Source organism: Eretmochelys imbricata, chromosome 1 (assembly GCF_965152235.1).
Source record: "Eretmochelys imbricata isolate rEreImb1 chromosome 1, rEreImb1.hap1, whole genome shotgun sequence".
Classification (NCBI taxonomy): Eukaryota; Metazoa; Chordata; order Testudines; family Cheloniidae; genus Eretmochelys; species Eretmochelys imbricata.
In genome coordinates, this window is record NC_135572.1 from 42,508,934 (window position 1) to 42,536,736 (window position 27,803).

The 27,803-nt window shown below is 41.3% G+C and overlaps 1 protein-coding gene across 1 annotated transcript; it reads left to right on the forward strand.

Annotated features, from left to right (window-relative positions):
• The first annotated feature begins 2,565 nt into the window (after positions 1-2,565).
• Positions 2,566-27,234, forward strand: FGF9 (fibroblast growth factor 9). The gene is made up of 4 exons (XM_077806090.1): positions 2,566-2,707; positions 3,408-3,671; positions 11,057-11,160; positions 26,989-27,234. Exons 1-4 carry the CDS (start codon positions 2,566-2,568, stop codon positions 27,232-27,234), a joined length of 756 nt encoding a protein of 251 aa, XP_077662216.1.
• The last annotated feature ends 569 nt before the right edge of the window (positions 27,235-27,803 follow it).

Here is a 27,803-nt window from a genome sequence, read left to right on the forward strand (position 1 = left end):
TCCACTTACTTACAGAGGGGTATAATATTTGGGATGTCCTGCATAATTCATGTGTGGCTTTGATATTTATGTGTAATTCAGACATCAAAGCCTCAAGTTAGATAAAACCTTTATGCCACAAAACTTTTTATCCCATATGTGTATGTGCATCTCTCTTTCTCTTAACTATGGTGCTGCTATTCATGTGATAACCTTGTAGCCATTTCACCTGCACTCTGCCCACTAATCCATCTCTGCTGCTGACATTACAAACTTCTGAACAGCTTTCAAACAGCCACCTAATGCTGGTGTAGATTGTATTATGGTAGCACCTAGAGACCCAAGTCAGGGACCAAAATCCATTGTACGAGGTATGGGAGACATAGGTCATAAAAAAATGTCTCTCCCCATTATGAAAGACAAGAGGTGTGTCATGGGGGAAAGTTAACAAAACAGTGAAACAGGCATGCTAAGCACAAAACCCAGCAGGCCTAGCCAATGTTAAGTGTCTTTGGCAGAGATGAATTTTAAGGAGAGATTTTAAGGAAAACAATGAGAATCATAAGGCTGGTAGGGACCTCAAGAGATCATCAAGACCAGGCCCCTGAACCGAGGCATCCCTGACGTGTGTTTCTCCAACCTTTTTTAAAAAGCTGTAATGATGGAGATTCCACAACCTCCCTTAGAAGCCTATTCCAGAAATTAACTACCCTTACAGTTAGAAAGTTTTTCCTAGTATCTAACCTAAATCTCCCTTGCTGTAGAGTAAGCCCATTGCTTCTGTCAGAACCTCAGTGGACACGGAGAACAGTCCTCTCTATAATAGCCATTAGCATATTTGAAGACTGTTATGTAGTGGCTTTTAGGATATTATTGGGAAGCTTTTTCCATACATAATGGGTGACATGAGAGAGCATGAAATTGCTTGTTAGAAAATTGGACTAATGGGTAATGAAGGTTTGCACTGTTGACACAGCAGTGATAATAAAGTGATCTGAGGGTCTGATATGTGGTTGTTTACCAGGGCTAGAAACAAGTGGGAAGGTGGCTCCCAGCTCCTCTCCAGGAACATAAAGTACAAATTTCGAGTCCCATTATACAGTGAGATACTGGATTTTAAATCTGTCACTAGTCCAAAACTGAATATTGTCCATTCTGTACTTCAAACTGTTGTAGCTGGGAAAGGTGAGATGGGTCTCACCAGCTCCTTAATAGCCACTCACATAAAAGAACCACCAAACACATTATTTTTCATCTGCTTGCAAAATTCTTCCTCTCAAAAATCAGTCTCCAGCCTCCACCACTAACCTCTTTGGACCCTGCCCCATCAGAGGGTCTTGTCATTCAAACCTCACCTTGATATAAAGTCATCTTTCTAGAAAATCAACAGACCCTTCTGGCGCCTTCCTTCTCATTGCGGTGATATGGCTGGTGACAAATAAACACTCCAGACTTACTATTACGCCCCCCAACGTATTGTTGCGGTGCATTGTGTTGTTGCGAGAACAATACTGGTTCGTAAACTATTTGGGTTTACAGATTAGTTTACTTTTAAATTGCATTGGACTGTAGTTTGCTCGCAGAAACCCGTGGACGAGTCCGGTTCACAGAGAAGTGATTTCATTATGAAGCATTAAGGGAGTCGGCTGCTGCAGGAGACTTTGGAAGCAGCACGGGGACACTGTCCAGATTCTTCACTGCCTGCTCCCGAGCCTTAAAAGCCGTTTATAATCCCACGCTCTTATCCTGATTTCGAACTGCAGGAGTCTACAGCTTCCTCCGAGCAAAGAGCGAGGCTCTCCCTAGCGTGTGAGTACCGTAGATCACAGTAGAAAAGAAAGGCAGGGTAGAGCTGTCCCAAAATTGCCCCCCCAGCCCGAGTTGAACTACTCCCGGCTGCGGCGGCTCCCCAACGCCCCTCGCCTCCCAGGCACTCTGGAGTGCGACAGCGCTGAAAGGGGCTCAGGCTCCAGCGAAGGAAAAAATCCACGTGGTAAAGCTGAAGAATAACGGGGCTCCAATAAAACTGTTCCACAAACTTCCAGGTGACCGATCAAATTTCCACGCTGTGCTTCATGGGGACAGGTGGCTGGCATGCAATGTACCTGGCATACAATTGTCAGTGTAACGAGCAATGATTTGCTCTGACACAGAGGTTGGTCTTTCTATCCACATTCACAAGAGTGGGTTTGATTTCCAGACCGTCAGTGACCTCTAAGTCCCCCTTGTGATCGCAAATAACACCGGGAATGTCAGAATCCGCCTTCAGAGTAGTTTTCCAGTTACAATGATAATGCTATTTTATCCAATGTCATGGTGGACCTGGCTCTGCAGGGATCTCCCAAAAGATCCTGCTTCCAGCAGCAGTGTGGCTTGATACATTAAGCGCGTGTTTCATTTATACCATAACGTTTCTGGCCATTTATTTAGTTATGTGCATGCATACATTGCCGCAGAGCAGTAAGAGAGCTACTTTAAGTAGTGCATAGAGCTGTAACCGTATCTGTATTGCAGCAGGTAGAGCTGAGCGCTAGGACCTCGGAGAATCCTCCCAGTAGCAATCAGGACTACCTTAAACCCAGCCCAATGCCTCTTCCTGCGCCACTCTGCGTGCTGGATGGAGATCCACAGTCAAGAGCTGCAGCTCAGTGCTGGAGTACAACATTTCACAGGGAGCCCTGCAGAAGCAACACCTGTTTCGAGCCAGCCAAGAAAGACACAAGCACTTGTACGTTTCTGCTTTGCTTGTGGATCGTCAATAATTCTAAACCAGCGGACATCTGCTGAGCCTCCTGAGAATTCTGGATAATAGATCTGGACGTCAAAAGTTTTTTTCTTTTTTTTCTTTTTCGGATTTATCTCCGCCAACAACGTGAGATTCCCCCGCCCCCTTGCAGGATTCATGCTGATGTATGCAGTCTGTTATAGAGTAAAAACAGCGCATGCCTTTCTGGAGTCAGAATCCATAAATCCTGACGTAGCCTGTGCATCTTAAAAAAAAAAATCCCTATAACGCCTAGGTATTTAAGTTGCTATGGTCATTCTTATCTTAAACCAAATGGAGAAACTACGGATTTTTTTCCTTATTGCAGTTGGATGGGCTGAAGACCTTACTGCTTGCTAAGAGCTGGGGATATATATACATATATATAGATATACACATATATATGTTTATAAATATGTCAGTGTGAGAGTATAAAGTGGTGGTTTCTTAGACTAACAGGGGTTTGACCTTGACCCTGTACCAGTCAAAACAGAATATTACTTTTATTTATGCATTTAATGGATTGAAGAAAGAACATTTTCTCTGTAACTGCAATAGGGAGGGGAAGTGGAGTGGATATACCCAATCTTATATCTCCTGGGTTTGGCACCATTATTGTTTATTCTTGTTCTCTAAAAACAGAATCTTCTGATGGCTCCCTTAGGTGAAGTTGGGAACTATTTCGGTGTGCAGGATGCAGTACCCTTTGGGAATGTGCCCGTTTTACCGGTGGATAGTCCGGTTTTGTTAAGTGACCACCTGGGTCAGTCTGAGGCAGGTGGGCTACCCAGGGGGCCTGCAGTCACGGACTTGGACCATTTAAAGGGGATCCTCAGGCGGAGGCAGCTATACTGCAGGACTGGATTTCATTTAGAAATCTTCCCCAATGGTACTATCCAGGGAACCAGGCAAGACCACAGCAGATTTGGTAGGTATTATCGTTAACCCTTTAGTGGTCATGTGATGAAATATTGTGATGAACTAATAAAAAGACGGGGGGAAACGCGACGGGAGGAGAATGATTTATTGTTATTGTTATGACGGGCCAGCTACAGAAATGTGTACGGAAATGCAGATACGCCGGTGGCACAACTGCAGCAGCCAAAGCAGCGGCACTTACAGTATTTTTAGTAGTAATATTTCCTAGCTCTAAGTTATGCCTGAGGGTAGAGAGAGAGATTGGGAGTTTTTGTTTATTATTCAGGACGCTTCTACTGAATGGGCTGATTTCACGAGTTTAAAGGGTTTTTAATCGGTAACTACTACAATTTAAAATCCACTGAGTTTCCTGAAGGGAGTGGCTCTCAGTCTGTAGCCACTTTTATGGAAGGGTTTTAAAAATATATATATCTTAATAAGGTAACTACCTGAATTATAAACGGATCGTCTTGATTCTCAGTGAGGGATCCACCAGCAGACCCTCCCTGTCCGCACAAGAGCTCTCTCTGAATGATCTCTGCGTGCATAAAACAAGATCTTAGTTATGAAATAAGAAGAGTGACAATACATTGTAGGGCGCGCAGGTATCCAGTTAACACCCATCCTTGTCATTTTCCATAAGCATGCAGCAAAATGTGGGCTCCCTGAACTATGTGTGTGTAAAGCCGGGAGCTAATTTTAAAGAGCATTCCGTGGATTTCATTTCCAGAGGTCGCTATTTGTGACTCAGCATTGGGGACTGGAGGGCTTATGCCTTCATCCACTTTTAAGAGCCTGTGAGCGCATACGTAGTCAAATGGGCCTGGAGCTACCCTCCTGGCAGGGTAATTTTAAAGACTCTGTCGGGTGCATCTATAAAAGTAGCGGAGTCACTTTGGATGGAGTGACTTATTGGTTTTTAAGGAGGGTGGTGCTTTCGTAGCTATCCGGGCTGTTGGAAGGAGTTAACTTGTGAGTGAACCCACCTGACAGCACTTAAATTAGGTCGTAAAAACAAAGTCCTGTGGTGGGTCCCCCCCCTTCATGTTTTAATGCCAGATGTTGAACAAGATCTAAATTGTATTTTATTGCTTTTGTGGGGCTGTTTAGATAATACCAGTGTTGTAAGGGATGATCTCCAAAGGTATTCGAGGGCGGGCGGAGAGGATTCAAACGTGCACAGTCACCGTATGTTAGCCGCTGTCAGACTTTTCTGTCTGATAACTGAACGTTGTTTCCGAACACCCTCCTTCAATCACTCACAGCAGCACACCGCTCTCAGAGCTAGGAGCTGCAGCTAACCGGGAACCTGGCAGGGCTTTCCCTGCTTCATGATTGTTTTGCTAAAAAAAAAAAAAATGGCAATTTTATAAACAAACGCCCATACAGAGGAAGTAACACCTACGGTCTGGCCGAAACTAGCATGAAGGCAATAACCTGTAGAGTAAAATACTACGGGGAATGCAGCGGGGCTTTCCAGCCCAGCCGAAACTCTGAAGGAAAGTTGAGAGAGGGCTTGACAGCAATATCTGCCTGATTGTTGCACTCTCCCCCGGCTCCCCGCCTTTTCTGTGGGGGCACGCGCGCGCGCGCACACACACACACAGAGGCTCACGTCGACCCCGGGAGCAGGCGGTGCCGTGGTCTGCGTGCGCCCAGACGGAGCTGAGCACTGGGGGGCACTTTGCCACAGAGCGGCAGCAGGCGGCTCGGGCGCGTTCGGAGGCGAGCGTGGCTCACGCCGCTAGCAGGTGTACGGCGGCCGCGCGGCGGCGGCTGCTCCTTCGCGCGGCGGCCTGGGCCGTAGCAGGAGGCACTCTGCAGGGTCCTACACCCCTCCGGGTTCCCCCCCGTTCGGAGGGGCGCCGCCAGCTGGTCCTGCCCAGCGCGGCGGCGGGGACCGCGTTGTTCGGAGCCTGTTTTCCGCCCGGGTTTGCCGCCGCAGTGCTGGGGCGCGAACCGGGGCCGTGCCGAGGGGGCAGCTGCTCTAGCACTGCGGCGCCGCTTCGGCGGAGGAGCGCTTTGCCCTCCCGGCAGTTTGCCGAAGCAAAGCGCGGGGACTGTCTCCTGCCCGTTTGCAGGCAGGGCTGTGGGGTTTGCAAAGGAGGACCCCGGGATGGGGGTGGTGGGAGGGGATGCTGGTTTGACTTAGGGTGGGGCGGTGTTATCTCCTTGCAGGTGTACCAGGGCTGGATGGCACCCCCGGTGCCCGGGCGCGCGGGCGGCCGCTTAGTAAATGTTGCTGACCTGACGTCTCCTTTCCATCTTCTAGGTCAGGGACGTCCTCGGCCGCACGTACAGGCGGGTCCTTCCCGTCCCAGAGCTAGCGGGACCCCATTGGGGCAGCCTTGGGGTGGGGGCTGGCAGCGGGGGTTGCGGGGCAGAGCCACGAAGAAGTCCCGCAGGAAAAGGGAGGACAAAGGGGACCAGAGGCTGTTTGTAAACTATCCCCAGGCCCTGCTGTGCGCTCTGGGGGCCCCGCTTTGCCCCAGAGGAGCCCTCAGCTAAAAAGCCGACTCTGGGATGCAATTTGGGAGGCGTGCCTATGGCATGCAATGAATCCAGCTCGCCTGTGTGCTGGGAGCCTGAATAGTTTGTATTGTTATAGCCAAACGTACACCTTAAAAAATCGCGCAGTGACAGCAGAATTAGCTTCCCCCATGACATCCCATGTGATCAAAGCCTTATCTCTCTGGGGTGACAAAGGATTTTTTTGATGCAGTCTCCTTTGGTCTAGGGCATTTGGTAGACAGTGGAGTCATTCAGTAACTCTGGGACAGTGAAGGGCGTGCCCTTTGCGTCAGCACCGCACTGCATGCACAGCATTAAAGACCCAGGAATATGCAGTGGGGGCCGGGGGGGGGGGGAGCTGCTGAGAGGTGACCTCCGTTTCGGGACCCGCCGCAGCCACAAAGAAGCTCCGCAATCAGCACCTGTACCAGCAGCAAGGGAAGGAGGAAGCTCCTGCAAACCACCCACTCGACTGTCTATATAAGTCACCCGTGACCGCTGCGAGCCTGCGACGGTGTTAGGCTTGGGATCCGAGTTTTGTTCAGGAGAAAGGTGTGTGTGTGTGTGTGTGTGTGTGTGGAGGCAGTGTGTTTTATAGAGCTACTTCGGGACCAGCCAGAGTTGAGCCTGTGGGAGAGGGGGCAGGCTGAGGTGCTCGCTAAAGCGGGGAACCATAAATCTAGTGGGCTTTCTTCCCCTTGTGGAGGCCAGTGATCCACAGGGTGCTACATGGCCTGACCTAGAGCATCTCTGCAGCAGTCCTTGGGCAGTGGCTGCAGTGTATGTGACTAACATCCTTTCCCCTGCTGCCCGCCCGGCTGAAGGGGGTGGGGGTGCAGACAATAGCTCCAGAAACGGGAGTGGAAGCAGCAGCAGAAACAGCTTCTGGCACTTCCCCCTCCTCCTTCTGGTGCTGTATATATGTGATCTCCTCTCTCGGTTTGTTTGTTTATTTATTTATTTATTTTTTTACCCTCTCCACTCTCTTCTTGGAAGGGACTGGGCTGGGGGGAGGGCTCGCATGGTAAAGGAAAACATGCAGGTACCTAGCTCGATCCTTTAGTCTCAGAATCGTAGAACCATAGGGTTAAAAGGGACCGCAAGGGTCATCTAGTCTAACCTCCTCCAACATGCAGGAATTGTTGTGTCTAAATCATCCAAGACAGGTGGCTATCTAGTCTTTGCACAGGGAAAACTCTCCCTGAGTTCTAGCCTGAGTAAGGACTGCATTCTAGGGGTCTGGATGAGAAATAAAGGACACCTGAGGGAGGAAAGGAAGCCTGCAAGAAATAGTGTTCCCATTTTCTCTCTCTCTCTCTGCCCGCTCCCCCTGTTATTGACTGTGTGTGTGGTGGCGATGATGCAGCAGCACCACCCCCAGAAGCATTGTAACACCTCTGGATGCAGTAACTGCAACAAAACACAGTATCCTTGGAACTGCAGCTGAGTTGCAGTTGCCACTGACCAATACAACCAGCAATTCTGCCAGCCATTTAAAGTTATCTAGGGTCAATATGCTCTGTCAAAGCCTGAGGGGCCCTCCTGCCTCTTGGGGAGTTGTAGTTACTCCCTGGTGTTTCAATTGGCCTCAAGTGGCCATGCACGAAAAGAGAGGTGACAGCTGTGACTGGCAGGCAGCACTTCCCAGCTGAAATGTTTGTTCCAGCTGAGTGCCAGAATCGGAGCTTTCCAAAAGCAGACAGTAGGTGTCCAGGAAAAGAAGGCTGCTCCAGTGATTTGTAGGGATTGGGGGAAAGCCTGGGAAATCCCCGCCCTGTCCTTCTCTTCCCTGTATTCCCCTTCCCATTTTGAGCTATCTGTTTCATGAGTCTGAACTTCAGTAACTTCCTAGCCAGGGAGTGTATCTTTTTTCCTCCTCTCTCTTTTTTCTGTGGTAGCATTCTCACTTGCTAAATATATTACAGCACAGTGCTATTTACCTAGCTCTTTGGCTCCAGGTTCTTTGTGGCTTCCCTCCTCTGTGCTGGGCACCTCATTACCTCCTCTCTGGAAATTTCACAAATAAGTCACTGATGGCTTATTTAGTGTATTGGTGATTTATGACATTTCAGGGTGTTAAGTGGCAGCCACATGTTCCTCAGTCCTGCAATATGAAAAATAAATAACTATACTGAGTGAAAAATAGAAATGTACAAAGGGTGGGACAAATACAGTGCCTAGCTATTTAAGGCCAAAGAAAATACATTTGTAGTTCCAGTCTTTACTATTGTGTATTAGACTAGATAAAAGTTGAATTTATTCTGCAAAAGGTGTGCCTACTCACCTCCCATGGCATTGGTAGGAATATAGGAATTACCCTACATGGTCAGACCAATGGTCTATCTAGTCCAGTATCTCTAACATGGTTCAGTATCAAATCGTTCAGAGGAAGGTGCAAGAAACACCGATGCAGGCATTTGTGGAATAACCTTCCCACTGGAGAAGTTTCTTCCCAACTTCCTTAGAGAGAAGTTGGATTCTGCCATGAAGTGGAAATGTTCAGTGTCTGAGAATAAGATGCTCACATGTTTTGAGAAAATTATATCTTCATTTTGGAGGCTGTCAGATTTTTGACTGGAAATGGGGCCTAAGCCTCAAAGTTCAGAGGTGTTTTGGCCTGGTATTTTGGTTTGGACTACTCTTAATTTAATATCCGTTTCAACTTGTAAGTATAGTTTGTATAATGTACACATAGTAAAGTGAAAATATTCACAAGGGCATAAGGCCAAATCATGCAATCCTTAAACTGGCAAAACTCCTAGTGAAGTCAATGAGAGGTTTGCTTGAGAGTAAGGACTACAGGGTAGGCCCAAAATAATCTCTTGAAGTACTCTAGTGCGTAATATATAATACTAGTTGTGAATAGGCTTGTGTATTTAAAATATTCAGATGGCTCTATTGTAATCTCAAATATGTGGGTGTTCATTGCCAGTTACCTTGAAAAATCTGCTACTGTGCTTGCAGTAGAACATATGACAGCACTCCCTCCCGACAGTCAGCAATGTGCACCTAGATATTTGAAATTAGAGCAGCAATTAAGGTCATGCTCCACTTTTATACATGCTCAACATTACTAACTTAGAGCTACTATATGGAATGCTATACACTTAATATAAGAGTTGGCCTCATTTAAAATTCCTTGGAAATGTATATCAAGTAATATGATAGTTCAATGAAAGTCTTACAGAAGAAGCCTCATTAACAAGATTTGGAAGTATTATATATGCAACGATAAGGGGAAAGTTTTAATTGTTTCAACGGGCTGATTGTGTCTGAAACACCACCATAAATACTTTATGTTGCATACCATCTCTTATTATTTCAAAGACAAAATTCCATAATTACCAAATATTTCCCCACTACATTTGCGAAGCCCTCTCTCTGTGTACATATGTACAAAGCAATTTAAAATATATAGGCCTTAATATGTCAGGGTTACCAAAACTGTAAACATACAGTGTAGTGCTGAATAATATATAAAGTAATGATCAATAGTCTCTTATAGGGAGTACATTTCATCTTTACATTATCTTGGCTACAAAATTTTCCCATAGGCTTTGACTTATATTTTATTAGATTTATGTGGCTCATGCCTGTTATTGATTAGTGCACAGACTATTTTGTGAGAGATGAAAAATTAATTGTTCATAAATCCATGAAAGTACTTATTCGCCAGATAAGACTCAACACTGCAATATTATGCGATTGTTTTATGTAAATATAATTTCCAATAAGCTTTTTTTTAGATAGCTATGTGGGTGCCTAGACACATACATTCTACCAATTTATTGAAAATGCCTCTCTACATTTTATTTTATGGCTCAGAAAGTAGCTTAATGCAGCAATATGCTTCTGCAACATTAATACAAAAGTATAGTTGTTATGAGATCATAGTAGTCTTGCACCAATACTCCAAAATGAAAAACGATGTCTATTTTGTTCCACTGAAATTCTAGATTTGTACAAGTCTTGGGTGATAGCATCCTCGATGATGAGTTAAGCAATTTGCAGGGAGGGGAAGGAAAAAAATCCAGAACCAGGTGACTTGGTGATGCAGATGCACGCTGAACTCTGGGAACTTTGCAGAAGCAGTGTTTCTCTGCAGAACATTCTGATCTGTAGTGCACAAATGCCTCTTTGGGAGAGTATTGTAAAATGTACAAAAATCATTTATGCAGGTTTATTTGGAGCAGGAATATTTTAATTTTCAAAGTTAGGATGAGTAAAAGTATCATCCCAGAGAGTTAGATGAGTAGTTTGTAGACAAATGTGTGTGAGGCTCTGGACTGCACCTCAGATTTTCATTTCTCAAGTTTTTGGAGGACTGCGCTGTGAGGAGATTTCTTTCCATGTATGTATTCCTCATTCAATGATGCTTGGAAATAAATGCTTCTCATAGCAAACAGATAACATTTTATTTTCCTATTACAATTTTTATTAAAACATGTTTTTAGGGATTTATTTGGCAAAACAAATTTCATAGCCAAAATTAACATGATTAAGGAATCTATCTGAATAGTTTACATTTTTTCTTTGAATTTATTGTTTGTGGTGCAAATCAGGATACTGATAAACGTTGTGTAATATGACCATGCAGTAGAGTTTTGTTTAAAAAAATGCTGGGAAAGGTTGAGAATAATCTCTTGGCTTGACACCCTTATGCTATCTGCAATGCATCATTCTAGTAGAGGCTTAGGAGAGTTAACTATTTCACATGTTGTGTATTTTAAAATAGCACATTCAGTAGTTCTCCTACTTGTTGGAGATATGGCCCTAAAGTGGAAAAACAATTTTGATATCTCCTTGTCAATTAGTGATCTATCAAAAGCAAATAATCTTTAAATGGAAACGACCTGTACATTTCTTTTGTTCTGTATTTTGCAGGCATACTGGAATTTATCAGTATAGCAGTGGGCTTGGTCAGCATTCGAGGGGTAGACAGTGGACTCTACCTTGGAATGAATGAAAAAGGAGAACTGTATGGCTCGGTAAGTTCCTCACCAGTTTAAAAAAAAATCATGCTCTCATCTGATTGCATTAATTATTATTAGTGTTACAGTAGCTCCATGAAGCCCTAATGAGATCTGAGGCCCATTGTGCTAGGCATTGTACAAACCCATAGCCGCTGCTTTAAATATTTTACAATCTAATTTAAGACAAGCTGGAGCAAGTCAATATAATAAGCAAATGGGGAGGACAAGGGTAACAGTGGCAGGGAAAAGTGATTATGTAGACAGACTACAACTCTCAAGTTTTTTTTTTTTTTTTTTAAATGATAGTAGTCAGGAAGTTTTAATGTCCCTTGTTTATAAATGATCATGGCTAACAGGCCGTTTACAGTAGGCATTGTAGTAGAAGTCGGTCTTAAGGAGGGATTTTAAGAAGGACAAGGTGGCTGGTTTGTGGATTTATTGGGGGATCTCTTTTCAGGCATAAGGGGTTTATGGAGAACCAGACATGTGGTTGATAAAAGTTATCATCCTTGGAAGGGGCAGCAGAAGTTCCAAGAATGGAGAGGTAGGGAGAGGCTAAATTGTGCAGGGCCCTAAAAGCAAGGAAAAGAAGTTTGTTGATCTTGTGTTTGAAAACTTGGCAAGATTGTGAAAGAGAGGGGCAGGGAGGGTTTGAGGAGGGAGGAAAAAATGGTGTCTTGAGATTTCCAGTGTGAGAGTCAGAATGAAGAGGTAGTGCTGCTGGACAAGGAGGGTGGAGGACTGATGAAGGGGAGAACATGTCTAGAATGGAAGAAGGTTGTGTAGTCACGGGGCTTCCTTCAGAGGCAGGAGGAAGCAGATACTGGTGTTGAGCGAGAGCTAGGGATTGGTGGGACAGGCCTTGCAGTGAGAGGGAGAAAGGAGTTGAAGGTGGTGGAGAGTCTGGCCTGGAGGGAGTCACTGAGGATGAGATGCGAGAGTCAGGAGTCAGTCAGTGACCAAGGGGTTGGGGAAGAGAGAGGTGGGGAGCAGATGACCGCTACAGGGAGGGGATAAGTGAGAAGTGTTGGAGGAAATGTTTTTGAAGGGGCGAGGGAGGGCCTGTGAGTACAAAGAGCAGGAGAGGAGAAGCCCAGTGCCCCCAACATATGTTCCGTTGGGGATGATTTGGAGTGCAAAGTGTGTAGAAAAGGAGAAGCTTCCACATGGGAGTGGTCCAGCAGAGCAGTGTCCAAGGGAGATCCAGGTTTCATGCTCTGTGCTCTGACATCATGCTCCACGAGAGCAGGGAGATAGAGGAGTCAGGGATGACTGCCCTTTTTTTGGAGATGGAGCAGGATGAGGGAAGTGGGACTTGAGGAGTGTGGGAGGGGAGTCCAGGAGGACAGAGGCGATTAAATGAAAGGATGTGGGAGGCAGGAAGGGGGAAATGGAGAGAGGATCAGGGTTGGGGGAAATATCACTGAAAACCAAGAGAAGACTCGAGATGGTGAAGATGTGGGATGTGAATTGGCAAAGCTAGGAAGGAGTGGGAGAGCCAGAGGAGGAAGAGAGGAGACGATAGAGTGGGGAGGGCAAAAGGGACAGAATATAGAGCAAGTGGGGTGGGGGAGGAGGAGGGAAGAGACTATGATCTAGAGAAGAGGTGTGGGAACAATGATACATGAGTAGTGACAGCATATTTACTAGTCATGGCCAATCTTAAGGAATAATTATTGTGCAATTGATAAATAGTGCAAAGAACCAGTTAAGACATGAATTAGTTATATGGCTGAATTACGCAGAGAAACAAGAGTAATATTCCTGATTTTCAGTTCATGAGGTGAATTATTTAAGCAGATAAACATATGTCCAATGAACCAATTAAATTATACTACACTTTTCAGATTTTATTTAAAGCAAATATCTAAGGATAACAAAAGGAAACGAATTAAAAAATGACTCCGTTTTACTGATGAGGCTTTAATAAATGGATTTGGGAAGTTAATTTTAGTAATGTGACAGAACTTTTACAAGTTAGGTTTGTATTCTGTGTTTGTATTATAATGTCACACTGAACTAGTGAAAATACTCCTTGTTAAATGTTTTTTCAAAGTAATATTTTAAAAAATGGAGCCCTTCAGAAGGAGGATTGCCAGACTGGGGGGTTCCATTTGTAAATGCATGACAAGAGATTGCCTGTCCTCATACTACAGAGATGCAGTATACCAAAGATTGATGATGATCAAATCGTATTACTTTCAATGAAACATAAGATCTAATGGCTACTCAGTGTTATGATACTCAAAAGCCTTGTCACCACTAGCAAAATTAGTACCCATATTTGAGCAACTGCCAGCTACTGTGCAAATGCTAGTGGAGACAGGGCTCAAAGCAGGTTTTTATGACAGAAGTGCCTAGTCTACATTAGTGTAATAGGACCAGAGCAGGTGCATTTCTGCTGGTTGTTACTGTTAACAGGTGCGAACTTTGCTAGTGTAGATGCAGTGAGTGGGAAGAATATGTATTTACATTGACATATATCTCTGGCCGAACATTATAAAAGGTATGAAATGTAAAAGGTATCCAATGCTTCCAAATCAACTGCCTTAAGGCACATATCCTCCCTTTTGTGTGTTAAAAGGCATGGAATTTGAGGCTTTGTCCTGAGATATCTTTAGCACCACTGGAGATGGGACAGATGGCAGAGTAGAACACCCAGGGTATGTGACTACTGACAATTCTCACAGAAGGCAAGAGACCGCTGGGAACAACAGTGTCAGTTTTGGTAATCTTGACCCATCTTGACCCATCCATGCTCCCCCTGGCTTTCCTAAAGCCCTGCCTATTGGGTAGATCCCCACTAGCTGTTTGTCCTCCCCTCTTCACAATATGTAAGCTTCAAAAGGAGGAGCTCCTCCATCATCATCATAACATTTAAAATCTTAAATGCCTGTAAAATGATTTTTCTTTGTATCAAGCTGCTCTCAGGTAGGAAAATGCTATGTAGAGTGGCTGTTTTCAGAGTCTTCCTCTTTACCCCTCAGTTCTGGCCTGCAAAACTGAGTATTTGTGTTGCATCCATGGAGAGGCCAGAGGTCGTTCTCTGTGGCCATAGTTGGGAGGCTGCTTTGTAGTAACTCTTCCTTCTGTGCAGCTACTTTGTCCCTTCCACTCATGTTGACTCCCCTTCTTAGCATGCAAAGAAGACTCAGTATGATTCCCCTTGACAATAGAGCCCATGCAACAAGATGAGATTTAATATAGATATAAGTAAGTTTTGTTACTGAAAGAGGAAATGAATATATCTGTGTTTCAGTCTGTAAATTGTCTAGAAAATAGCTAATTTGATTAAGACCTACATGAAATAATCTATAGAAAACTAAGCATGACCTTGCACGACAAAAGTCTGGTGTGTGTTTTGAAGAGAGATATATTATAGTGTGGGTGTATTGCTTAGGAATGTAATACCTCACTACAGCATCTTGTCAGGACTTCACCTGTGATATTATATGCACTTCTGGTTTGTTCCTGTAAATTTGCAAGGACATATACAAGAAATCCAAAGTTTGGCAAATAAGACATTTTGAGAAAAGAGATTTTCATAGTCCACAGAAAATAACTTGGTATGGGTAGAGGGCATAATGTCACATTCCATAAATACCTTTCAGACTACAATGTAAATAAAGGTTTCAGAGTAACAGCCGTGTTAGTCTGTATTCGCAAAAAGAAAAGGAGTACTTGTGGCACCTTAGAGACTAACCAATTTATTTGAGCATGAGCTTTCGTGAGCTACAGCTCACTTCATCGGATGCGAGCTGTAGCTCACGAAAGCTCATGCTCAAATAAATTGGTTAGTCTCTAAGGTGCCACAAGTACTCCTTTTTTTTTTTTTTAATGTAAATAAAAGAAGAGAATTATTTGGTCTTTCAAATGGTAGGACAAGGAGCAAGGAAACTAAGTGAGAAAAAGTTTAGCCTATATGTTAGGGGAAAAAAGATTTTAAGAGCAATTGGGCTAGGTAAGTAGTCAAAGTATCACTGCAGATATGTAAGAACAGGACAGAAAAAACACTACTGGAAAATAATGTCACCTTGCGATAACATTTAGCATCTTTGATCCAGAAAAATCCCAAATACTTTATACTCACTTCGCTTCACCACCACTGTGAGATCAGCCTCATATGGGACGGGGAGCAGGGAAGTCTTTAGGTACCAACCCCATTGCACAGCATAATGGCCCATCTAGTCCAGCATCCTGCCTTCTGACAGTGGCCAATGCCAGGTGCTTCAAAGGGAATGACTAGAACAGGCAATTATCAAGTGATCCATCCCCTGTCATCCACTCCCAGATTCTGGCAATCAGAGCATAGGGTTGCATCCCCATCCATCTTGGCTAATAGCCATTGATGGACCTATAGTCCATGAAATTATGTAGTTCTTTTTTGAACCCTGTTGTAGTTTTGGGCATCATAAATCCCCAGGCAATTAGTTCCACAGGTTGACTGTGTGTTGTGTGAAGAAGTACTTCCTTTTTTTTGTTTTAAACCTGCTGCCTGTTAATTTCATTGGGTGACCCCTTGTTCTTATGTTATGTGAAGGAGTAAATAACACTTCCTTATTCACTTTCTCCACACCAGTGATGATTTTATAGACCTCCATCATATCCCCACCCTTAGTTGTCTCTTTTCCAAGATGAACAGTCCTAGTCTTCTTAATCTCTTCTCATATGGAATCTGTTCCATACCGCTAATAATTTTTGTTGCCCTTCTCTGTACGGTTTCCAATTCTAATATATCTTTTTTTTATGATGGGGTGATCAGAACTACATACAGTATTCATGGTGTGGGCACACCATGGATTTATCTAGTGGCATTATGATCTTTTCTGTCTTATTATCTATCCCTTTCCTAATGGTTCCTAATATTCTTTTAGCTTTTTTTGACTGCCACTGCACATTGAGCAGATGTTTTCAGAGATCTATCCACAGTGACTCCAAGATCCCTTTGTTGAGTGGAAACAGTTAATTTAGACCCTATCATTTTGTATGTATTTGTATCAACATTTGTATGTAGTTCCAATGTGCATTACTTTGCATTTATCAACATTGAATTTCATCTGCCATTTTTGATGCCCAATCTCTCAGTTCTGAGACATCCCTTTGCAACTCTTATCAGTCACCTTTGGACTTAACTATCTTGAGTAATTTTGTATCATCTGCACACGTTGCCACCTTTTTTACCCCCTTTTCCATATCACTTATGAATATATTGAACTACACTGGTCCCAATAGAGATCACTGGGGGATACCACTATTTACCTCTCTCCATTTTGAAAACTGACCATTTATTCCTACCCTTAGTTTTTCATCTTTTAACCAGTTACTGGTCCATCAGAGCACCTTTCCACTTATCCCATGACTGCTGACTTTGCTTAAGAGCCTTTGGTGAGGAACCTTGTCAAAAGCTTTCTGAAAGTCCAAGAACACTATATCCACCGGGTCACCCTTGTCCAAATATTTGTTGACCCCCTCAAAGAATTCCGATTGGTGAGGCATGATTTCCCTTTACAAAAGCTATGTTGACTTTTCCCTCAGCTAATCATGTTCATCTATGTGTCTGATCATTCTGTTCTTTACTATAGTTTCAACCAATTTGCCTCTTACTGAAGTTAGGCTTACTGGCCTGGAAGGTCTGCTGATTTAAAAGGACTTTCAGGAGGCAAATTTAAGAGAAGCTTCTCTGCCTGGGGGAAGGGGGTTGTTTTTAAATAGACAGAGGCAATTTTGCATCTCTGGTTATGAACTTTTTCTGATAAGTTTCATTAGGACAAGTTTGCTTCAAGGTTCACATGAAAGCAGACAAAATTCACAGGTTTCATGTGAAATGTACAGATGTTGCAATTTTGTTCCTTCACATCAAGTCCTGCAACCCCTTTTGTTCCCCTCCTACAAGAATCCCCTCTTTTCTTTTGTGTTTTTCTAGGTAGTGATCTGACTGCTTTCATTACTGCCTTCTGCCACCCTCTGGTGTAACCAAAGGTGTTCATTATCTCATCTCTTTTTCTGCAGGAGTTGATGTGGCTGCTTTTCTTCTGACCCCCAGTTCCAAAAGGGTCTTTGTTGTTGGAGGGGAAGGGAAAGGAGCTTGAGCCTTTCTCTCTCCCTCTGTGGTGGGGCAGGAAACAGCCTGCCCTGCTGCTAGCTCCATCTTTGTTGAGCCTACAGGCCTGAAAGATGCCCGATGATCCTCAGTAGCTGTGGGTAGGGAAAACCTGCCTAAGGTTTCTAGTCTGCCCTCAGCTTCCCAGATGACCCTTTTAGGATTTGTATGGGGAGCCCTGTTAAAACTTGAATAGTGTTAATAGCCCCATGCTGTTCCTCTAGGATAGATAGGGTGGGAGTGAATGCAGGTTGAAGGATGCTTCAGCCAGTAACCTAGATGGTAGCAAAGATACAGAGGAATTTATATGGGAAAGAAAGGGGTTTTTTTGGGGTGTAGGGGTACCAGGCCATCTGAAATCAGCATATGAACTTGTATGCCTAGTTTTAAGAGTGTGGGTATGCACTCTGTTCATCTGGGCAGATCAACTTTTTTAGTAAAACTGGAAATTGGCCCTGGTTGTGTTGTCAAAAATTCAGTTACAATCCCTGGCACTCTGCAGGGATATTGGTTCAGTATTGATTTAAAGGGAAGAGCTAATCAATCACCAACATTACTTTCTACAGCACCTAGATTTTCTTTATAGGGCTTCATTTTAAACATTGACTAGGCCTGAGCATAGTCTTATGAAACTGAAAGCGATAAGACTGAATGACCTGAGTGATTCTCTCAGATTCTATGATCAACTTCTTATGATGCAATGTACCGGTCATGTAGTAGTGTTATTGAGTTATTGAATGAATAATGCCATATGTATAGTGTCAGGGATACTCAAATTGATCCCAGTCGACTGGCTCCCAGTTCTATTGCACATCCAGCCTCCACAGATTGGAAGAACTGCCCCAAAATCTCGCTTTCTCAACCATGTCAATGCAAACACGAGGATCCTGTTGCACAAGGACCTGCAGAACCCACTAAAGACAAGATTAAAATCCTGCAACCCTCTGTAGAACTGCATCAAGACCCTTACACTCAACTTTGATGTTGAGTTTCAATGGAGAGCCACACAGAACATTTCAACAGCTCAAAACAAATAGCTCGTTGCTGATCCTGCTGAGGAACCACTGGGTTTTGACTTATGTTGGAAAGACTGGTGCAGATTGAATTGCATCAGGACATCTCATGGGAGATGTGGACAAACCCCCTTTACATGGAAAATGAGGCAAACATCTGTATGCAACTGTGGTCACCAGGCACAAACAATGGAGCATATCATATCTGAGTGTCCCCTTCGTTCTTTCACCAGTGGCCTCAAGGACCTTCACCAGCTCACTGCTGCAGCAACATGTTGACTATCAAACCTAGATACCGATTTGTAATCATTGCTACCTACCCAAGCCATATGAAAGAAGAAGTAGCATTATTTCTTTTAGTTAAATGACAGACATATCATAAACTAAAATATGGTAAAGCAGGACATACTTAATCCTTGATTTGCTGACCTTCCCCTTCCCCTTTGTTGTTTTAAAAATGTGTTCAAATTTTGGATGCTCATGAAAGTTGGGGGCCAAAAGAAATTGGCAAGTGTTATGTGAGCTTCCCTGCATATCTTTTTAAAGTATACCTCATTCCTGATTTGCTGCTCCCCAGCTATTCAAATCCCAAACTTTTCTGAAGCAAGGAATGTTAATTATGCTAAACTGTACGGTAGGTCTTATGAAAAAGTTTACTAGAGAAAGTTTCTGTTGTCAAAGCTGCAATTAATTGACTGGATAAATTTTGAACAATTAAAGATGGATTCCACTGTTTTTTTTAGGGTTGGGGAGAGGGAAGGTATCAAAACACCCAAGGCATTTGACTTGTCTAAGCAGTCATTGATGGCTGAAATAGTTGCACCTCTGAGAGCCTAATGTAAATTACAACAGCACAGAAGATATTCCTGGCCTTTCTGAGGGAACTCTGATGTTAAATCTCATATGTCCTATTTAGAAAATGAATGACAAAAAATATCAAAACAAGTGATCTTAGGGCAAGATTATCTCATTGAAACTCAAAATGGACAAATGTGAAAAGAAGTGGATAATCTGGAAAACAAAACTAGAAGAAACAGCCTTTGAATGTTAAGGATCACTGACTGACTGTCTTAAAGGGAAAAATATTATTCGTTTTCTTTAGTTGTTGCTCCCTGAAATATTTAAATTGGGTCTTCAAGTCCCCAAAGTGTAAGACCAAAAAAGTGGGATGCTGACAAACCCATACCCATAATCTTTAAATAGCTAAAGTGTAAGAAGATAATGATAATGAATCCTGCCAGGTAAAAGTGGTGGTGGTGGGTTAGGGAGCAAGTGGGACAAAATGTTTGCCTTAATATCAATTTATTTTTGCTTAGCTGACCAATGAATGGATTACATTTAATGGCCTCAAGTAGATTCCATGGGAGACTAACATTAGATATGGTATCAGGTACACAGTACCCAGCAAACTCATCAAGATCTTGCCAGGCTCCAGTTGAGACTTTGCATGTCAATGACTAGATCTGTCCAAAATTAATAGTATGTGTGTGTGTTTTTTTTTTTAATAGACCTAAAAACTTGTCCAACATGGAAGTTTGAATTGCATCCACAGTGTTGATTCTAGAATGCTAGTGTTCTTAATAAGATCGCAATCTTGTATGAGCGGGTAAGCCACCAAAGAGCCTGTAGAAGGATTGGGGCCTAGAAATCTAGTTTACCAGAGCCTGAACAAACTATTTTACTGAAAGAATCTAAAATTAAATATTTTAAATTCTATAAATTGCTACTACTATTTTTTATTTTGGGCATTGGGGCAAAATGTTATGGATCATATGACTTCTTTAAACATTGATTTGTACTTATAAAGGACAACTTTATCTAATGATACTGATTAAACAGCCTGGCTATATTTTATATATTCATTGTTTTTAAACAAAGTTTGGTGAAATTAATATGTCTGTATATATTTAAAAAGTTACTTCATATAACTGTCTTAAAACATAGTATATATGTATAGTCTTCTGAATATATTGTACGATTGCAGGACAGTATACCTGATTTTACATATATGAGATCTTTTGACCCCATTGAATGTGGGGAGCGAGGATGGTCTGGGTCACCTTACACTGTTCAATAATCTGAATCTGTCTGAAATGATTCACTGAGTGTTTTAATTTTTTTCCTGTTATCATTATAAACCTGATCCAACTCCCATTTAAGTTAATGAGAATTTTTCTACTGCCTTCAGTAGAAATTGGGCTGGGTCTGATGTCAGTTTGCATAATGTAAAACATGTAAATCTTGTTTTCAGATTCTTGGAAGGGCTCACTGAGACTCGTTCAGCCAAGTATTCTGAATCAGATGCACAGATCATGTTGGCAGCTGTACTCTTGAGTATGGCAGGCAACCCTAAAATAAAGAAGTCAGTGGTGTAAATAGTGTAAGGCACAGAATGATCCCAATCCTGTTGGCACTGAAGACAGTGGGAAAACACTCAAGAATTGGCCCATTATTGTTTTCCTTACAGACTGACTTTGTTGGGCAGGACTGGTAAAGAAAACAACACAAGTCCCAATCCTGCCTAAGTAAATTTCAAGCAGATCTTCAACTTTTGAAGTCCATAGATCTCTGACAATTTATATAGCTGTGGCTTTTCCCTGAGAGTTCTGCAGTTTTTCAGTGGAAACCTGTGCAGGCCCTCAACATCATCATCCCGTTGTGAATGAGTTTGCAAGTATCTCAGTATCCAGACATTGAAGTAAATGCAGTTATCTACTTCATTCAACTGACTATAATTAAAGTGTTTCTATATATACATTAGAACAAGTAAACAGATGTACACAGTGCACAGTCACTGCTGGCAGAAGTAAATCCATCCGCACTGGAGTTATTTTAATTGTTTAAATAAATGATTACATATCCAGTGAAAGCACATATTAAAAACTTCTCTGATACCTTAGGAAAATTTCAGTCCAAATAGAGTGAGTGTCAGTAAAATGAAAGACTGTCTTGTGGAGTTGGGGTGTGTGTGTGTGTGTGTGTGTGTGTGTGAGAGAGAGAGTGATTTATTGATTGATAGATATCATAGGTCCTGGATCTAGGGGTGCTGCTGCACCCCGTGGCTTGAAGTGGTTTCAGTTGTACACCGGGTTTACAGTTTGGTTCAACAGCTCTGAGCATCCCCACTATGAAAATTGTTCCAGCACCCCGATAGATATTCTGGCTCTAGTGAAGTCAATGGCAAAACTCCCAGGATTTAGCCACCAATGCTGAAATCTTCTCCTTATATAAATAACAGCAAGTTTCACTGCCCTGCCAATGTATGTCAGCCCTGAGCTAGAGAGACCATAGGTTCTATGTCCAATCAGTCATTGATCCTTCTGATCAGACTGCCAACAGGCAGACCACGTTCTACCAGCTATGCTCGTAATTTTAGGATTGTTTTGGATGGAAGATGTTGGATACAATAATGCTTTTAAAATGCTTCCACATGATTGAAGATAAACAAACACAGAATACAGTAAATGGAGGTGTACGCATAATAAAACCTTCACACACGTGTAACACGATGCAATTGTTTGTCAGTAAACAACACTTTAGAACGGGAAGCTAAGATTAAAACAGTAGCCATTTGAAAGTACAAAGTGATGTGAGATAGGCAAAATGTAATTACCCAACTGGAATTCGGCCAAGACACTTGGCCTAACATCCCTGCTTTTGTGAAAAGTGCCATGGAATATTTAATGATCATAACTGGCCTGAATTTCAGTTTGCTGCATTATTTGGTAGTCGTCTCCTTCAGCTGTATAATCCTGGGCATTCTTTCAGCAGCATTAAAACTTTAAAAAAAAAAAAAGTTTTTGTCATCATTTGTCAAATGATTTAATAAATAGCATTAGGTATGATAGCATTCTGGCTGAATATTGCCAAAACTATAGTTGAACATAGTTGTCAGAGAAAAATGGCAATGTGCAGGAAATAATATATTCAACTAAAGTGCTTATCCAGCTCTGTTCACCAGCTCAAAAAGAAAAGTGACACTCCTCAGTCACCAGTACCTCTTCCAACAGTAGCTGTGGTTTCCCTGGAGGTCTTCCATCCAACCAGAGACCAATCTTGCTAAATACGTGAGATCAGACAAGAAAGTAGCCCTGTATGTGGCTGCTGTAATATTTATGATAGCTCTTCAGTTAGAGTAAATAATATAATATGTTTGTTTAATAGACTATTCAGACTGAGTATAAGACCAATTTTATATATAATGCTCTAATTTGCAAGTAGAAAAGTGCTTAAAAATTAAAAGGGTCTGTTCATTACATTTTGTATAGTTATGTTTTCCTCTCATTGAACACACAACTTTCATTATTTTGATATCAGATTAATGGGAGTTGCAAGCACATATTTAGGGGAGAATATATGTGAAAATATAACTCTTCTTAAGAGAGGGTGTTGTAGAGTAGATATACAAAGAGCTTTGATCAAATCAAATTTACCTATTTTTATAATGTGCTGGGACTTTTGGATTAAGCATTTACATGTAAAGTGTCTTCTCTGATTCAAATCAATGTAGTAGTCCATGTGAAGCAGGGCAAAATGATGTGTTGCACAGAAATAAGAATGTATAACAAGCACGATAGATGGCATGTTTATTGTCATTTTAGTAAGGATGGGGTAAATGGTCAGATTTCAAAATCCATTATACAGTTTTAAATGTAGCCCTAATTAACAGGCTTTAGAAGGGCAAAAAAGATACTGAATATTTTTTCACAGGATACTATGCTTTGTTTTCCTTTACTAAGCAACACAAATATATAATACGAAATATTTGTCCAATAAAAGTAATTTAGCCTCAGACTGAAATCATTTTCAGAATAATACCCAGATGGATTAAACATTTTCTTATTTTATTATTCTACATTTTAAATTAGCTGCTCCATAAGAATATATTTTAAAAATAATCTAGTCAGGCATTCATTGTGGTGTCCGATAGTCTTGCACTTTATTAATTCATAGTCTTACTTTTAATGGGTCTGGCTGAAAGTTTTGATGTTGTAATTACTGTTTTCTCCACTGTGAAATAGTGGATAATATATAAAAAGAGAAAGGGGTTTCCATAGTAGCTAATGTTGACCAGATTTTCTTCCAAAGCACCAGGTTAGCAGACTTCTGAATTAAATCCATATTCACCACTTGGGTCCTGTGATATAATTGAATAGTTCAAAGATACATATTATATTAACACCTACAGTTAAATAAGCTAAAAGAGGTAAAACATGGAAATACAGTAAAATGAGAATTGATCACTTTATAGTGGAATACTCTATAAACTGTCTTAGTTGGAAACGTGGTGTGTTGTGCAACATCTGATTTGTATAGTTCCGAGGTCAAATCTTGAGCGGAGCCTTACTTGATCAGCACCTCAAGATTTGGCCCCCAAATTGAACAGTTTGGTGAAGGCAAACAGCCTTTTCTCTCGCAGGAGTAAAGGTTAGAGTTTCCACTGCTATCCCACTTAGATACGTTTGGTGTATGTGTCGGTCTCGAGCAGAATTCATCTAGTAACGTTAAATACATTGTACTGTAAAGTATGCGCAGATAAGTAATTACAAAAAAAATAAGCTACAGATCACAGCACAGAGAAACAATGGAGTATTCTAAGGCCAACTTTTGCTTTCATGCTATGCACAATGTACTTTCAGAAAATCACAGCCAAAGGGGGAAACGCTTACCAATAACGTTCCCTCCCAAAACCTCAGGGTTGACTTTCTGTGAATGGTCCACACACTGAGCTGGAAGGACAAAAGGGTATTCCAGATGGGTTCACGTATGTTATTGCTCAAAACTATTCCATGCATGCATCATTCTCTGCTCTTATGTATTCTCCTCCACCTAAATTATGGGTGCTTCTGTCTTGAATACGATGCACGGGCACTCATAATATGGTTGTAAACTGCTACAGCTTTTTGCAACATTGATTTGTAGCAATTTCTATCTATCTAAGTACTTATATGGTCTCTATTGCTGTGACAGCAATGTTAGGAGGGGATAGGGAGGGCAAAATCAGATGAAGTCCGCATTTGGTAATGGATTAGTGTTACATCACTAGTTAACAGAGCGCCTTGTCCAAAGCCCATCAAAGTCAATGGAAGTCTATTTACTGCAATGATCTGTAAACTCCAAATTTCCATCTGTCCTAGACTGCCATACTGTATCAGTTCAGATACTTTAAATACACATTTCACATAAAAATATGAATGTTTAGATATGTATAAATTATTACCCATATCCTGGGAAGATAAATATTATAGTGTGTACTATATGGATCTCATACCAATTTTTCCTAAATGAATTATTTTGATATGGTACAAAAAAGGGCGTATCTATGTTCCAAAAAGAAAATATGGGAAAATTGGGAACCCTTCATAAAATAGAAATTGAAACTGTAAGGTGAAAAATATGTGGAACGAATGCAGTATAATAAATAAACTCAATCAAGGTCTGATGATTAAGTATACTGTAGTGTTGTCATAATTGATTAAGCATTCTAGATGAAGGGATAGACTATTTTAAACTGTGTACCTAGGTATGGGAAAATACTTATAAAAATATACATCTGATAGTACTAAAAGACCATTTCTCAGTATGTACGAAATGTAAATGAAGTGAATAAATAATTAATGGATTCAAGAAAGGACAGAATACCATTTTATCAAGATCTGTATTTTTAACAAGGACTGATTCTGCAGTGCATGTCATGTGATCAGATTCCCTGCAGAGAGCAGAAAACTTAATTTGAATTAGTTTTATGTCCCCTGTGGAGCTAAAGGCACAGCATTAAACACCAATCAGCATCTGCTTTTGCTATTAAAAAACACACAGTAATTTTAAAAATCACCCAAAGTACAAGAAATGTTAAGTCAAGAGCAGTATTTAAAGATTATTTGGTTAGCATAAGAAAGATCTTGATCTCAAAGATGTATGTTTAATGTTCTGTATATGGTATGGGAGGCTACTAGAACACATTTAATTCTCAATTTTTTAAAAAATTCAGTAAAAACGTGTTATTGGTGCAATCCCAGCTCTCAAAGTCAATGGGGCAGCTTGTGTAATTAAATCTTACACAAGTAGCAGGTTGCAAGATTGGGCCCACTGATGCTTGAGGATTTATTGAAAACAAATATTTTTCTTTATTTTCTAAACAAAAACCAAAACCTGAGCAGTATTGCAATGTATAATATATTTCACTAAATTGCCATCAAAAGCGCCAAAAAAGATAAATACAAACATCTTAAAAAGTTGCCTACAAATTGTGATCTAGGATGCACACACATGGGAGAAGATGGTCATGTGCTTAAAGACCAGGGCTGAGAGTCAGGATTCTATTCCTGTCTTTGTCACAGATTTCCTTTGTGACTTTGGGCAAGTCATTTCACTCTGTGTTTGTTTCCTCATCTGTAAAAGTGTAATACCTACTTCACAGGTGTGTTTTAAGGTTTAATTTGTTAATGTCTGCAAAGCACATGGAGATCTTCTGATTCAAGGTAATAAATGCATATAACATACAAAGCATTATCATCATTTGTGCAAAATATTATAGTAATTGGAGTTCTATAATAATTAAGGCCAGAGCTTGAGTTGATGTCAATGGAACTATGCTGATTTACAACAGCTGAGGGTCTGTCTGCTGGGACCTAATTCTAGTCTCAGTTACATGGTGTAAATCCAGAATAATTTGAATGATTCCACTGGAGTTACAGCTGAAAGCAGAATTTGGCTGATAGATAGATGTAGCTCCTATTCATTTCACCGAGAACTGTGCATATGACTCTAGGGCCAAAAGTGGCTCTAAATTCTTTTTTCTTCTTGGAGGCTCAGAGGCTCTTCTTCACTTTCTCCTTAAGTTCTTTCCCTCACTCTGTAGGTCTTGTGTTCTGATACGAGGCTCTGTCAGGGGCTTGACAACTCTGTTCCCCACTGTTCAGAGGGGTGTGTGTTGAGCCGTGGCCCTCAATTTTGAGTTTATTGGCTCTACAGCTCTTCTTACTTTAGCCATCGAAGGACAAGATCCTGGAGTCTTTGCTTTGTTGCCCTTGTGAGTTATGCCTAGGTTGAGGACTGGAGGATCAGGTGCAAAGGGAACAAAAGACAAAACTAGGTGTCCTATATATCTGTGTGAAGAATTATCGCTTAGCAAATTGGTCAGACCCTAAATTCTGTTTTAATAAGCCAAGTAACAGATATTAAAATAGTATTTCTTTCAATTCAATATTTCGATTACTCTTTGGAACAAATTCACTTGGATTTTAAGGTATTAAATTATATTTGAAACCCACAGAACAATTCTGTTTTCCTTTTGCTGTATCTCACAATTCAAATCCTTTGCAGAAAAATAAATAAATAAATGCAGATTTTTAAGATGATACGTCCATTAACATCACCTGGCTGTGAGCTGCTTTTCTCTTTCGAATGAGTGGTAATTAAAACATTGCTATTTTTATTGTTTTTTAAAACAGGTTATTGAAAGAGCTTTTTAGCTTTCGCACAGAGTTGTCTATGTTGTGATTATTTTAGGCAACACATAGAAATAACGGAACTCTGTTGAATCTTTTCTATAGTTAACATTAGGAATGTTTACCTAGCACATTTCGCTATACTTGCAATGAGTCACTGGTATCGATAAGTAAAGATAATCTTGTAATGTTTCCTTTAAATATGGTAATACATGCATTAAATGGATAGACAGTTATTTTTAGTACTGGTTCCTTACTGCTTTTTCTTTTGTCTTCTCAGGAAAAATTAACCCAGGAGTGCGTATTCAGAGAGCAGTTTGAAGAAAACTGGTATAATACATATTCATCAAATCTATATAAACATGTAGACACTGGAAGACGATATTATGTTGCGTTAAATAAAGATGGGACTCCAAGAGAAGGGACTAGGACTAAACGGCATCAAAAATTTACACATTTTTTACCTAGACCTGTGGACCCTGAGAAAGTACCTGAACTATATAAGGATATTTTAAGCCAAAGTTGACAAAGACAATTCCTTCACTTGAGCCCTTAAAAAGTAACCACTATAAAGGTTTCATGCAGTGGGTTCTTATTGATTAGCTGTGCCATCACATCAGCTCCACTGTTGCCAAACTTTGTCGCATGCATAATGTATGATGGAGGCTTGGATGGAACATGCTGATTTTGTTCTGCACTTAAAGGTTTCTCCTCCTGGAGGAGAGCCTATGCCCACTCACTTGATTTATTATGAGAGAGAGAAGAGTGTGTGTGTGAGAGAGAGTGAGAAAGAATGAAAGAGAAAGAAAGAAAGAAGCAAAAGCAAGGAGGAAAAAGGACTGATGCATGCTGGGAAATAGACACGCTTTTAAATTTTTGATCAGTTGTACTTCATCATATATCAGCATAGCTGCCATACTTTGATTCATCAGGATTTTTGGCTGGTGGCCTGCTCAAGTGTACGCTGCATTTACAAAGGCATGGAGGGTGCAGTCTTACTTAAACAAGAGACTTTTCAGTTAACTGCTCATGGGGTATCGTCCCCTTGAGTTTAAAGCAAAGACCTCTTAGTGAAAAAAAAAAAGTTAAATTTAT